Source organism: Mus pahari, chromosome 11, assembly GCF_900095145.1.
Source record: "Mus pahari chromosome 11, PAHARI_EIJ_v1.1, whole genome shotgun sequence".
Taxonomy (NCBI): Eukaryota; Metazoa; Chordata; class Mammalia; order Rodentia; family Muridae; genus Mus; species Mus pahari.
Window position 1 is genome coordinate 24173140 of NC_034600.1, and position 15502 is coordinate 24188641.

The 15502-nt window shown below is 45.6% G+C and overlaps 1 protein-coding gene across 1 annotated transcript in view; it reads right to left on the bottom strand.

Moving 5' to 3' along the window:
• Cmya5 (cardiomyopathy associated 5) overlaps positions 1-15502 on the bottom strand; it is a 101961-nt gene that overhangs the window by 42722 nt on the left and 43737 nt on the right. Inside the window, exons 3-6 of the mRNA XM_029544179.1 lie at positions 7780-15498; positions 3203-3298; positions 1767-2000; positions 1639-1691 (exon numbers count right to left, since the gene is read on the bottom strand). Coding sequence (XP_029400039.1) covers positions 1639-1691; positions 1767-2000; positions 3203-3298; positions 7780-15498 — 8102 coding nt within the window. The remainder of the gene's footprint in view (positions 1-1638; positions 1692-1766; positions 2001-3202; positions 3299-7779; positions 15499-15502) is intronic.

Consider the following 15502-nt stretch of genomic DNA (forward strand, 5'->3'; position numbering starts at 1 on the left):
AACAACAGAAAGTAAAAGCAACCAGGAGCATTGAGATCAAACATGTTCAACAATCTTCACTCCTGGGCATCTCTGAGGCCATTTGTCTTTGGGACTTCCGTTCTAGCAGGGAAAGTGGTACTCAGAGAGGGTGAGAGCCCAGGGTGGAGAAGGGAGGGCCCTTCACTTGCCGCTTGCCTTGCTCTCCTTGATGGGCAAGGCTAGCAGTGGGCTGTTGTATACTGTTTCACTTTAGTAACAAGTGTTTTAGAATTCTGTTCAGCAAGAAAAAAAATGACTTGGATTTGTTCAGTGTGGGGTCTCTATCTAATGAAATCAGCAGTCATCTTTAAGGGATGTCTTCCCTCTGCATTCTATATTCTCCAGTTTCTCTAGAATGAATAAATATCACCACCAAATGCAGAAACAAATGTTTTACCCTCCCCTAATTTGTTCTTCTGGGGAGAAAGAAATATTCTCATCAAAAGTCATTGTAAAAGAAAACGTTCCTTATTAATGTTATACTTTATAGGAGGGTCCCAATTTAAAAATATTAAAGCTTTGTTTTAATTAAACATAAAGCCACCTAATAATTTTAAATTCTCCTTTGAGGACATCCATATTCACTTGACATAAATCTGCCCTGGCCAGAGGTGTCTACAGGGGCCAATCTTGAGCTCTTTAATGTCTATTTTTGCCTCAAGCTATCTCTCAACTTCACTGGGAGGTCCAGGAGGATAGGGAACTTTGAAAGATGTAGATTTCCCTTGTGTCTGACCTCTGGGAAACTATCTATATTACTCATGGATAATCATGACTCTACAGAGGGACTTTTGGAGAATTCTAGGGGTTTATGAGGAGCAAACTAAGGTGCATCTAAGAGAGTCTCGTTTTATACAAGTCCCTTGTTCAAATTAAGGAATCTTGTCACAGGGACACCGCTTCCAGCAATATCTCTGTCGTATTTGAGGAAGGTGTCTGTCACAGTTTTATCTCCCTGATACATCAAAAAGAGAACCAAAATGTTACAACAGCTACTTGGTACGGTCAGCCACTTGGAATGGTTCACATGTAAAGTTACCTCAAATGAGAGTTCACAGGACAGGCCCAGGGACCAGCATGGGGATGCTAGGTAACCAACAGGAGGCAGGGCTGGCCCAGGGACCAGCATGGGGGATGCTAGGTAACCAACAGGAGGCAGGGTTGGCCCAGGGACCAGCATGGGGATGCTAGGTAACCAACAGGAGGCAGGGCTGGCCCAGGGACCAGCATGGGGGATGCTAGGTAACCTACAGGAGGCAGGGCTGGCCCAGGGACCAGCATGGGGATGCTAGGTAACCAACAGGAGGCAGGGTTGGCCCTTGGAGGAAAGGCCTGGCATAGGTGAGGTTGTAAGGGGGCTCTTCGATTTTAGGTGATCAACTTTCTGAAGCATGATAATCAGACAGCCTCCTTCCATGACTCTCTCAGGGATCTATTAGTATTTGTGGGTCCTTTTTTATAGTGTAGACATCATGGATACCCAAAGAATTGTGAAATTGCAGAATTGTGTGAATTCCATACTGAGAGACAGATCTTTCTGGGTTTGCCTCGAAGATGCTGCTTGCTTTGTTTGTTCTTTGAGACAGTCTTGGGATTCAGAACAGACTGGCCTTGCACCTGTGATCACGCTGTGTTGGCGTCCCAAGTGCTGCGGTTACAGGGTTGTGCCTCTGGACATAGTTTATAAACAAATTTAGAAATAGTTTTTAAAGCAGACTTGTGCCAATATTGCAGCAGGTACTTACAGCCAGGAAAACCGTCTCATCAAGCTCCTCCGCCTCTCTCACAATGGTCTCCAGGGTGTCCTTGGCCGTGTCCATGCTCTGCAGGAAGTGGACCATCTGGTCATGCAGGAACTCCATCTTCTTCTTCTTCACTTCCTCGAAGCTCTGTGCTTTCTCATCATACTGCGCCAAAACCTTCTTCATCATTTCCTCGTTCTGCATTTCCAGTCGCTTCTCGTTTTTGCTACACTTTTCCTAAAAGGGTGGAAACAAAAGCACTTTTTAATAAGTCAAAAAGTGATGCCTTCACTTGCCCTTCATCTTTTCCCCCGCTTTGGAAGAACTGTCTTCAGACGTCACAGTAAAAGAATCAAAGATTAAATACATGGTCTAAACTTTCCAGCTATATCTCTCTCTTGCTGTCATTAGCTTTGCAATGGAATTCACCGTGAGAGTATCATCAAGATGGCACAGAAATATCAAAATTTTAAAAAAGAAAAGAAAGATGTATCCGGGGAAAATGCTGGCACTCGAGCTCTAGAAAGGACTTGCATGATTCTCACCTCTCTGCATCAATATTCTCCTGGGGTGAGCAGATTTGCCACGTTAGAAGGAACTTTACTGTCCATTTGGACACACCTCATGACTGGCTGTTCTCACTAGAACGACTGAAGAAGTGGGCAATAAAGCAGGTGTTCACTGATAGACAACAGGAACAAGAGGATTGGATGGTAGTTTTCTCCAGTGACCTGGAGCCCTCTAGCACTCCTGATTAACAGCTGCAGGTTTCTGGGCCACTTCCAGATAAGGACTCAACATTCCTACCTACTCTCTTCATGACGGAGAGGCAGGAATGTCCTGAAGCATCCATTGGTCCTAAGTCAGTTGCTATAGAACATTTCTGGAGGCCAAGCCAGTGTGGGGCAGGAAAATAGAGTGGAAGTCTCTCACTCATGAAATAGAAACAGTAACTAACACCTCTTAGTAGCTGGATGTGAGAGTTAACCTTCAGAGAGCATCAGTCTTAATATGCCAGAGTCCCAAGAAGTGATTGTCTTTAGGAGAAAATTCTTTATCCTTAGACAGAAACTGGTCTCATAGCTCACAGTGAGGAAAGACTATAAGAACCCTCACTTTTTATTCGGATAAACAACAATGTAAACCCCACACATATATATACACACTACATATTACATCCCACAACAGGCACTCTATATCACACACACACAAACACACACATACACACATACACACACACACACACTCACACAAAAACACATGTATTTACCCTATATACCCCCATACATGCATACTACATACTACATACCACACACATACTACACACATACTATACACCACATGCACACTACAATACACACACCAATTCAGTTCCAACGAGTATCCTGTTGATACAGTGTATAAACCAGGATAGAGTAGAAGCAAGTATATTAACTTACCTCAATGGTATTAAAAAAGGATTCAATCTCACTAACAAACGCTTCAATCCTCAAGGATTTTTCTTGTAGATTCTCAAGAAATTCTCCTAATTGAACCTGAAGAGAAGAATTAAAGTATCTTTACTGTATAGAATTAGAGAAAAACATTTCAACTAGTGAGTTCCAGTCCCCCCCCCCAAGATTTATTTATTTATTATATATAAATACACTGTAGCTGTCACCAGAAGAGGGCATCACATCCCATTACGGATGGTTGTGAGCCACCATGTGGTTGCTGCAATTTGAACTCAGGACCTTTGGAAGAACAGTCAGTGCTCTTAACTGCTGAGCCAAATCTCCAGCCCAAATTTCTTTAATATAATTTGCAGAGATTCACTATTCTATTTTCACTAACAAATCAAATTCTGAGTTTTTGTTGTTGTTGTTGTTGTTGTTTTTTCTTTTTTGCTATTTCACCTAATTGAATTTGAAAGATTATGTATGATAAACAGTCGAGTTTTATGGGGCCTGAGAAGTAGCTCAGTTGGTTAATCGCCTTCTTTGCAAGCATGAGGGCAGGAGTTTTATTCCCAGACCAGTGTAAAGCCACGTGAATGAATGTACAAGCTTGTAATCCCAGAAATGGGGTAGTAGAGACATGTGTAGTGCACTATGAAGTCATGGTGGTAGGAGGCAGTGGGTCCCTTTGTATTTACAGGTGGTTCTAAAATTCCTCAAACTGATAATCAATACTCTAGGGTTCTACTGCAGAGTCTATAGCACTCATGTCCCTACGAACAGTAATAATTCAAATCCAGAGTTTATTAAACACAAATGCCCATGCATAGGTGTGCCTACAGTCACAGAAAGACCAGAGGAAATCCTCAAGTATTGTCTTCAGGCACGATCCACCTTTTTTGCTCTTGACAGGGTCTCTCACTTTCCTGGAACTCGTTAAGTAGGTTAGGCTGGCTGGTTACTGAGAACAGGGGTCTGCCTCCATCATCTCCTCCTTCAGAGTATCCAGACACCACTGCATACCAGACCGGCAGGATGAATCAGAGTCTAGAACGAGTGTTGTGGAGGGGAGTGGGGGCCTTCTCTGAGACCTTTAGGGTTAAAACTTTTAGACAATACTCAGTGAAACAGCCCTCTTAGATGGTCTTCAATGAAACAGCTTGTGCACATACACTTTATTTGGGGTCAACAAGGGTAATGTAGAAATCACTGGCTGGAGTTTAATGTACTGTGAATATACCTTATTTGTATTAAAGGACATTCTAGGAATCCCAGACACTTTCTGGGTGGCTTCTTATTGGGTCAGAGGAATTTGAACGTGTAGGTTTTCCAAGAGCAATGTGACCTTCCTCAGGTAGAGGACACAGGGGTCAGGTCTCCATACAAGGTAAGAGAAAGGGAAGCCCTACTGAAAAAAGGGAGTCCTCCACTTTGCACTGAGCTCAGAGGAGCTCTCAGGACATAGTAGACCTTAAGTAGCAGGATTTCCCAATAGCCATCTAGAAAAGTCGGAGGGTGGATGAGAATAGTCCCTACTTCATCCATAGTTCTAAGCATACAGGAATTCTAGCCTGATGGGTTTGGCCTAATGCTACTTGTATTCTTATGTTAATTTCGGTCCCCCAAACTGTTTGCACAAGAGTCTGAGTCCCCGAACAGGGCACCTGTAAGGCACTGAGGGATCCTATCCCCAGGAGATTCTGATTGGCAAATAAAGGTGCTGGCAACCAATGGCTGGGCAGGGCAGACAGAGGCTAGGGACCCAGGGAGGCTGAAGGAGGAGGAGGAGTAGATCCACCATGCAAGGAGGAGATGAGAGATGCCACATCTGAGAAGGTGTAGGACCCAGGAGAGTGCATCCTAACAGGTCTACTGAACTGGGTTGGGGCAGTCAAGAAAGTATACAGAACATAGGAGTGATAACTCCCTCTGATAAGATGGAGGTGGATTAGCCACATGAAGGTTAGGAAGTAGCTAAACACTGAGCTGTTTGAGGCCTATCAAAATATAAAGGCTGTGTGTGTGTCTTTCATTAGGGGATGTAGACATTGGGGCGGTAGCAGGAACCCATCACTGGGATTTATTCAGTTATTTTATTACTACAAAAAAGAAAAAGGAAAACTGAACAACGGAGCTGCAACTGTCCACACAATGGTGATGACATTATGTCATGAAACCTCATCAAGAAGCTTCTAGTTTCCTGCAGGTCTCAGTCCCAAGCCCCGCCCCCAGCCCCGCCCCCAGCCCTTAGGCTTCTGTAACACGGCTGCATCTTTCTGTAGTTTCTGCTCATACATGTGTTTTTTTCCTATATCTTCCACTTCTAGAATGTCCTCAATGCCGTTGACTATTAGAAGATCTCTACCTCATTAAGGTTCAGCCACATCTCAGCTTGTAGAGACATCTTTCCTGTCCTGCCCACTTCTACCCAACCACTAAACCCCCAAAGGCTTAGTCTCTCGGCTCTTATACTCCCGAAAGCAAGTACCGATCTGAGGAACCTCTAAGTACACGTTCTCATTTTCCTTTCTTCCCCTCTCACCCCCAAGGACCGGCATCCGTCCTGACATAGAGCAGGAGATCGGCAAACACTGCAAAAGCAGGCAAGTAGAGAGTCAAGGTAGCGAGTCAAGGATGAAATTAAATGAATAAGGGGCAGTCGTCACCATGTTGGGAATGGCGGCCAACAGTCCTGGAAGAGGCACGAAAGTCCACCGAGAAGGTGCTATCGATTTCTCCAGTTACAGCTGTTTGTGATATAATTTTACTTTCTTAATTTTTTAAAGATTTACTTATTTATGTATATGAGTGTTTTGCTTACATGTACCCATGTGCACCAAAGGTCTTAGAAGAGGGCATTGTTTTCTTGGAGTCCGAGTTATGGATGGCTGTTAGCTGCCACGTGGGCGCTGGAAACTGAACCCAGTTCCTCTGCAAGAGCAGCCAGTGCTCATAACTGCTGAGCCATCTCTCCAGCCCCCAGTTTTTCTTTTTTTGAAAGTTGCCTCCAACTCTTAATCTTGGATAACTCAATGGAAAAAGAAAAGCAAGCCTTCCTGGCTTTAGTCAACTGGTTTTCACTTCTCTCCTTCCCACTGTCTTTAGAGACTATCAAACAAATAAACAACAAAGCCTTTACAGTGTTTTTTTTTTTTTTAAGATGACATCATCCTACTTTTGATCTGTTTTTAAATTTTTGAAAAAATTATATTATCTGAAGAGATCAGAGTAGTACTCTTGGACTTTTTAAATTTTCAACATCTAGAAAAAACTTAGATCTCCTCCTCCTCCTCCTCATCATCATCATCATCATCATCATCCTCATCTATGGAAAGCTGAGGCTTGTTTCTGCAGACAGAGACCAATAGCTGTCAGTCTTCAAAGAAAATGTAACTATAGAATGGGGCACATTTCAGTAGAGTTAATGCATCTGTGGCTTTTAGAAACACATTTTTGTGGAATCTGTTGAGATTCCCCTTCCTCCAAACTTTAACAGGATAAATGTAAACAAAATTTCACCCTAAAGGAATAAGAGAGAATTAAATTGATAGGAAAAATACCCAGATTCTAAAATGCAATCATATTTAATCAGAATCAGTGGCAATTATTTAACAGCAACATCACTGAAGGATGGTTTGAGAATCAGTGATGGCAAATCACTGAGTCAAACATACAGACATACAGCTAAGAGCATAAACTCCGACATCGGGTCAAATCACTTAAACTCCCTGAGACCATTCCATTACTGGTGAACTGATGACAGTGATGAGGAACTAAGAGAATTAAAATGTACTACAGTGATGAGGAACTAAGAGAATTAAAATGTACTTTATACACGAAGAACTCAATACATACTGGCACAGAGAAAGTCCTCAAATTTTGTTATTATTTACTAATTTTAAGACCATCCTGACTGCTCTATGTTGAAGAGTGTGTGAAAATAGAAGATGATTGGGGGGTGGATGGGTGCTCAGTGGATGGGTACTCAGTGGCTAGGTGCTCAGTGAATGGGTACTCAGTGGATGGGTGCTCAGTGGATGGGTGCTCAGTGGTTGGGTGCTCGGTGGATGGGTGCTCAGTGGGTGGGTGCTTAGCAGATGGGTGCTCAGTGGATGGTTGCTTAGTGGTTCCATGTTTCTCAACAGCATCTCTGGGGAGATGGGATATAATGAGACTCAAAATTAAAATCTTACTCTCTCAAGAATTTTTTTAGCATTTAGAATAGAATTGGCTAGGGCAGTAGATTCAAATTTTAAAGAACAAAATTATTGATGACAGAAAGTAACCTGCTTTGTGTGCTAATGTGTAACTATTGAGGCTAAAAGCATTTTACTTTTTCTATAACATTAAGGGTCTTTGTTTTGAAATAGCAATCTCCCAAGAACCTAAAAAAGTGCTCTGACACATATCCTACCCATAAAAATAACAGATAAACTCATCGTAACTAAGTTCTTAGGGAAATAGCCATATGTTTTCAGACCATTTTGCTTAAAATAAATATCAAATAGCGGTCATTTTTAAGAAAATGCGAAAGCAAACCCAATATCTATGTACAATTTGTGTATGTTAAGTTGGTTTACCTTAACTGCACTTATAGCTGTGTCAAGTGCTGAAACCTCGTGGTCTTTGTGAATGTCCAGCGCCTTGTCTGTTTCGGAGACCAGGCTTTTGCAGGTGTAGCAGTAAGATTCAACCTGAGCCTTTTTCTGTTCCTTTTGTGTCTTAGCGGTCACCGAGTCTCTTGCTGACAGGTCTTCTGTCCTTCTGTCCCACGCTTCCTGTAAAGCAGACATTCTTGGATCCCCCCCACTCGTGATTTCTTGTTCCCTGATGTGCTCAAAGGATTCTGTTCCTTGAGATAACACTTCTTTGGGTGAGGATTCTGAACATGGCTCTTCTGGTAAGATGGCTTGACTGGCTGCTTCCTGATTCAGAGAGCCAACAAAGTCATACTCATCCTGCACAGGGGTATTGTGGAGCCTCTCTTCACGTGACACAGATGGGACCAGCCTCTCTTGCGATACTTCAGGAGCATAAGTGGCACCTGCTGCAAATTCTTCCTCTGGGAAAGACACTTGTACTGGGACATTCAGATTGACATCTGGACTTGCATTTCCTGCCTCATTACCCTGGCAGCTTGGCTCACTCTCCAGAGCACAGCGGGTGTCCTGGAATGGAACTGCATAGCTCATCTTCTGGGTGACTGCTCTGACTTGCTCTGTAATTGGAGCTTTCTGCTGCATTGCCACCTCGTCAAGGGTCTCCATGTGGCCTGTGGGTTCTCCTTCCCGGCCAACAACCTTGTGCTGTTCTTCCAGATCTTTCTCCCAAAAACTAGTTTCAGGCTTTCTCCTGATCTCTCTTTCAGCCACTCTCAGTTGCTGTGAATCCTCTTCACCACCTGGCTTTTCTTCCAGGCCTTGGCCTTGATCCTCTTGCGTTACAGATTTGCCGTGAAGAATGTCGTCTTTGAGTATGTACTTCTCAAAATACATTCCTGGTCCATCATCAGTGTCAGAGTGTCGCCTTGGGAATGATGTCTCAGAGTCCACACTGTCACCTTCTGAAGCTGTTTCTCCTTCATTTTTCTCCCCACATGCCCCTTCATACAGATCCTTATAGAAGAAGGAAAGTGCAGGTGGCTCCTCTAGCAGCTCAGGGTTGACAGCCTTGGTGGTGGTGGGAAATATCTGTCTTTTAGACAGAACTCCTTCCTCCACATCAAATAAAGGCATCCCAGGAGACTTGGAGTCCACATCTCTACTGATACCCTTTGGAGCATTTCTGTCGTCTGGTTTTTGGATAACCAAAGACGTCTGCATCTCTGCATGAGATAATTGGCTACCATCCTTTTCTGGCCCGTAAAAGCTTTCATCTAACTTTACTAAGTTATATTCGTGGTCTAGGGCCTGTTCAGCTGAACTTTCTGGGAAAGAAGTCAGCGTTTTGGTGGCTTCCTCTGAGGATTCCTCAACAGGTGGTTTCTGTTTTTCTGAGCCCGGGGAGAGGTTATAATCAATCAAAGTATATTTTTCAAAATAATCCTCTTCACCAGAAACTGTAGGTTGGGTAGGTGTGAAGTCGCCCATTCCTGACTCTGTGGCTACCTCCTCCTTTGTCTTAGGAGTTTCCTGTGGCTCATCTTCCCTCGGTGATGTAACTTTCCTATCAGGAACTTCTAACTTGCTCTTCTGTGTTTTATGGGAAGCAACTGCCTTCTTCTCGTCACGAACAGATATGCTTTTAAATGAAGCTTTCTCTTCCACATACTGCAACTTATCTTGCATTTGTTCACTTGCTTCCTGGTCCACAGAAGGGATGAAGGCAGGGGCATGGATATTCAGTATCTCGCAGCCTTCAGAAATGATGCTAAAGGCACTCTTCTGGTGTTCTGAAAGGCCAGCTGGCTTGCTGGTTACTGAAAATTCTTCATCTTTCACAGAGGTCCCTTCAGGCTCCTGGGCTGTGCCTCCCCTAGGAGGAGCTCCATCAGCACTGACCTCTGACTCGCTAAGCATAAACTGAGTATAGTTGCTTGCTGCTGAAGAGGGCGGTTCGTTTCTGTGCACATCTTCCACAGCTTCCAAGTGAGGCTTTGAAATAAGAACAGACTGTTTCAGCATCTCTTCTGGGTGGTCTTTAGATGTCTGGAAAGTGTGGACTGTGGGCCTGTTTGACCATGTTTCTTGTTTCTTCACTGTATGTTCTACAGACGTTCCTAAAACAAGAGTCTGTGGTTCTACAGCTGACAGCTGAGTCCGCGTTCCTAAATCCTTTGTTTCATCAGTCATGTGCTCTGATGTCCTGTCGGAATCCCTAGATAGGGGTCCTGGCTGCACAGTTCCATCTTCCGCAGTCACTGAAGCACCAAGGGACAACTCGGGCATCACGAACTGCCTCCTTTCCTCTTTGAGAGCCACTCTACTCTCACATGACTTTTCCAACTCCAGACTTCCTCCCTGAGTAACAGAATGGCTATCCATTTCCTCTCCATGAGGAGACTCCACACAGGAATCCTTGGTTTTCTCTACTAAAGTTTTACCTTCTTCCTGGGGATGTGGTTGGGTTTCTGCTGCCTTTCTCTCCCTAATTTCTGGATATATCTCTGTGAATATATGTTCTGGTTTTTCAACAACTGGTGTTGGTTTAGCCAGCAATTGTGGTTGGGCCTTATCCAAAGAGACAGCTGATGCTCCAGGCACAGGCATGGCTGCAGGGGGGTATCCTTGCTTCTCTCCTTCTGAAAATACCCATTCCTGCATTTCCTTTTCTCTCCTATCCAAAGCAAGAGTTTTGCTGGGTTTTTCCATGAGCTCTTCACTTGGAGAGATGCGCTGTTCCAGCCTCTCAGCAGCTTTTGATTCTTCTGATTTGAAAGGTCGAGATTCCGGCATAGTTTGCAACTCTCCTACTGCTTCATTTCCCCTAAGTTCCAAGGGAGCCGTGATTTCTTGCTTCTCTGCCAGGCCCCTCTTCCCTGCCAAGGAAAATGATCTAGTTTCCCAGTCATCCTTCTCCTCTGTTGGACGCTCCACTTCCTCTTCACAATGTTCTGGAGAAGTGGGTTTTGGCATTTCTTGTCTAAGTCTATCTTCACCAAGATGGCTTAAACTGCCTTTTGATTCCACTGGCAGAATCACTGATGCTGGATCCTCTGAGTCCATCCTTGTGAAGGCGGACTGAGCTGATTCTGGCCATTGTGGCATTCTATCTACGACATCAGATGACGGGAGCCTTGTTTCCTTGTGATCACTGCTTGGCTCTTCCTTACGTGCAGAAATACCCCACATAGACGGAGGAGAGATCTCTGTCTTCTGGTGTCTTTGGCTCTCAGTAATACGAAGAGGAGCCATGTTTTGGGCTTCTTCCATACCCACTTTCTCACCCGTAGGGGAACAAGGATGAATGCCAGGATGTTTGTCACCAACTGAAGTAGCCAAGCTTTCACCCATTCCTTCTGAGAAGCCTGGGAGATCCTTCTGCCCATAGTTTTCAGAGCTAGACTTAGGCTGCTTCAAAACGTCTTCATTCGATAAAAATGTGAGTTTTTCTCTAAGGTCTTGACTTACGCTGGATTTAACAGAAACACCTTTGGGTTCCTCAGCCAGTTTAACTGTGACCTCAGGTAATGAATGAACCGCTGGCTTCTCGGCTGCATTACCCTCAGCAGGAGCTGTACCTTTTGGCTCTATGGCAGGTACTGCTTTCTCTGCAGAGGGACTGGGTCGAGTTTCTAGATCTTTGTCGTCAGAGACCTTACTATCTGGGATGCTTGGTCCAAACAATAAACTAGACATCCATGATTTAAAAGACGAAATTCCTTTCTTTCCCTTCTCTGCAGGAAGACCTTGCTCAGCGACCAGTGACTTCTCAGGTGGCTTTTGTGTCACCTCTGGAGTTGCTGGAGGTTGAGGTATGGCATTTGCTTTCACAGCAGGGACAGACTTACTTTGGGTGAGTTCTTCCACGTTGCCAGAGGCTGGCTTTCTCCCTTCCTCAGAATCATCTACAGCCTTTGACTGAACCCTTCCGGGTTCCTGAGATGGCTTCTCACCANGCACTGGGGGTTCCTGAGATGGCTTCTCACCAGGCACTGGGGGTTCCTGAGATGGCTTCTCACCAGGCACTGGGGGTTCCTGAGATGGCTTCTCACCAGGCACTGGGGGTTCCTGAGATGGCTTCTCACCAGGCACTGGGGCTTTGCTTGCTTCTTGGTTTCTGATTTCAGACGTGTGATCTGTATCCAATGGAGCAGCCCCAAGTTTCTCTGATACCAGAGCAGTGCTCTCAGAGGACTCCGGCTGCCCATGCTGATTGACTAAACCACCTGGCTTTTCCAGCACCCAGGTGTTGTCCTTTAGAGAAATGAGACCCTCTTTCACTTTTGATCCTGTAACACTGGCACGCTCAGTTGTCACAAATGGCTTGGGTTGCTTCTCTGTCAATTGTTTATCACCCAGCTCTGGCTTATCTGCAGAAGAGCTGCTCTCATCGGGCACCTCAACAGCTTGGCCCTCATGAAGGGTCCGTCTAAGCTCCTTTTGCTCAATGGGGAGGTCAAAAGAAGCAGTCTCTAATGGAGGCACGGGGAGCTCCCTGTTTTCTTCTTGATCTTTTCCTCTTCTCCTAAGCTCAGAGGGGCCCTTTTCTAAGATAGAAGGCTCTGGTTCCATTCCGGTGGGTTTTACTGGTTCTATACCTAAGGATCTATCTCTATCTCTACTATCAATGAGTTCTGACCCAGTAGTGGGTACTTCTGATAACTGTTTGTGCTTCTCAGGCTCTCGGGGGAGCTTTGTAAGCTCTTGCTTTCCTGACAGGAAACTCCCCGGCACTGGAGAAGATGTCTCCTCTGCTTGTCTGTTCATCTCATGCCTGAGGGCCAGTAATGTTGGGGCTAAATTATCTGACACTAAATTTTCAGAATCAGGAGACCTTGTTATCTCCTCGTGTTTGTCATTTGGCACTGTGTGTTTGGATGTGGGTGACACTTGCAATGTAGGAGGCTCCCTGTCTTCTCTCTCTGCCTCACCCCCTGAGTTGACAGGAAGTATGGGTTCGGGCCTTAACACCTCTGAGGCAGACATGCTGGGCGACGGCAAACGACTTCCTAACTCGCTCTTCCCTACTCTCTTTAAGCCTGGGTGTTCCGCAGGGCTGGCAAGAGATGGATCTGTCAGGATCTCATCCCTGCCTAATTCAGTTGAACTTGAATCAAGCTTAGTTACTGGCACTGTGGTGGCAGAAGAGCTGGCTTCGGTGTCTTTCCCCGTCTCTTCTGTCAACACTGGAAGTGCAGGTGGTGCAGGTGGACAGTGTTCCACTTCCCTCTCTATCTCCGATGAAGCTGCAGGAAGTTCCCTGGTTATTTTGGACTCCTGCTTCACTTCCGTTTTCACTGCAGATAAAACCTTAGGTCCAGAAATAGATGTTTCCTCTGGAGGTGAATATGGCTTTGCCACTTTAGGCTCATTCTTTGACAACATTCTCTGTTCTGGTTCAGAAGTCACAGTTGGAGCTAAATTGAGTTTGACATCCGCCTTTGGCTCATCTCCCAAGTCAGACAAAACTGAATATTTCATCCCAGACCCTGGAACATTTGGGGGCTGAGGCTCTGGTGTCTGATCCTGCAATTCGTGTGCTGTCGCTTCTTGAGAATCCAGCACAGTTTCTTCCCTTCTGACTTTGGGCAAAGCCATCTGTTCATCTGCACTTGTTAGAGTGAGCGATGCTGTGGGTTCCTGTTCTGTCTTAAGCACACGGGCTGACTCGGGTGAAACTGAGGACTGAGAGGTGGGCAAAACGGATGTGGTTTCTTCCTTTACCACTGATGAGAGTGCAGAAGAGGAAGCTGCTATTGTAACTGCTGGCAGACCACTCTTTGCATCTCTCTTCTCCCATCCACTGGTTGGTGGTGGTACCGAATCTTCAGCCTCAGGCTCCAAAGATGCCTGAGTTTTCTCCTGCTGTGCCAGGATGAGATATTCAGATACAGAGGTTGAAATTGTTGGAACATCCAACGTAGTTTCTGCTTTGCCGGTCTTATCTGTGGAAGGTGGCAGGCTCAGATCTTCGAACACAGGCCTCGAAGGGTAAGACTCCTTTTCCCACGCCTGTGATGGGCCAGAATGCTCAGGCACAGGCGTGACCACTGAGGATCCCACCTCTTCTTCATCTGCCTCTGAGAAGTAGGGATAGTCCGGAGCAGGCCTCGTGGGTAGTAAGTCGTCTGGCTCGACTTTGTTTTGCTCCGTTTCTGCGATTCTGTATGGTGGGATTGACACCTGTGATGCTGAATCTGGAGAAAAGAGTTCAGCCTCTTCCGTGTCCTCATCAGACAGAACAGTCTGCTCAGAGGGTGATGTTAAGCACAGGGGAGAATCCCGCCCCAGCTCTCTTTTCTCGAGCTCCTGAGTTGGATAGGGAGAGAATGAGAATTCTGACGCAAATGCAGAATCAGGGGAAAGGGGCCCAATATTGTCTTCTTCCTGCCCTTGCTCTGATAGACCTGTAGGTGAGGAGGCATCCTTCAGAAGCAGAGGGGATGTGTGGACAAGCTCTGGTGTGGAAGAGAATGTGCGCTGCTGCCCATCTCCGCTCCCTTCTTCTGATGGGACCACTTGTTCGGATGAGGTGGCCCAGGGAGGTGGAGCCTGCCTTTCAGAAAGCATCTCAGTGGTTTGTGGAGAGAGAGCGCGCTCAGCTGCAGAGACCGCATTGGATGAAGATAGCTCAACCCCAATGGCTTCCTTCTCTTCTTCTAACAGGGTTGCAGGATCAGAAAGGCCTTTTGGTTTGAATTGGGGCATGTCATCTATTGTTTTTGGAGGGGATTCCTGTGTTGCATTTTGTGGAACTGAGGGTTTAAATGGCAGCTTTGAATCTGATGCAAAACTTTCACTTTCTAGACCCTCATCTTCTGATAGAGCTGCATGTCTCAGTGCGGCTGGGGAAAGTAGTCCAATGTCTTCGTTCTCATCTTCTGCCTGAATCATGGGCTCAGAAACATGTTGGGGCTTTAATGAGAGCTTGTGGTCACCTGTTTTCACCAGTAACTCTTGCGCATGTGCTGGAATAGAATACTCAGCCGCAGATTCAGAATCTGGTGAGTGACACACGCTCTCTGAGGCCTCATCTCCAGACAGGACTGGTGAAACTGGTGAAAAGGGTGGGGCCTGGGTGGCAGATGTCTTCTCGGTGGTGGATGGAGAGAGGGACTGCTCAGATACAGAGGTCAGAGCTGGGGAATAAGGCTTATGTTCCTCGTCGTCCTCTGAAAAGACTGCAGGTTCAGGGCTAGATTTCACATCAGATACAGAAACTGCCTCTACTTCTAGCTTCTCTGGTGTGCGGTTCAAATCCTGAAGGACTGAATACTCAGATACAAAAGCAGAATCCGTAGAAACAGACTCGTTTTCCTCTCTTTCTTCCTCGGACAAAGTACTATGTTCAGGTGTGAATGTCATCTGTGTTGGTAGAATGGACTCTTTTCTGTGCTCCACTTCAGGGGACAGAGGCGATGGGGACGTCTTCTTAGAAACTAAAGGACTTTCTGGGTAATCAAGTTCTATGATCTCTTCTTCTAGACTAGAATCTTCGGGTTCAGTGGTATCCGTGATTGGTGTAGAAGTTTCCACTCCCCTCTCTAGTTGTTGTGATGCAAGGGAGAGAAGCGGCTCGAGTTCATGTTCTTCCTTTCTATGAACTGTGGGTTCTGGCGCATGCTCCTCCTCTCTGAGGTCTATGGGCTCAGGTGCATGCTCCTCCTCTCTATGGACTATGGGCTCAGGCGCATGCTCCTCC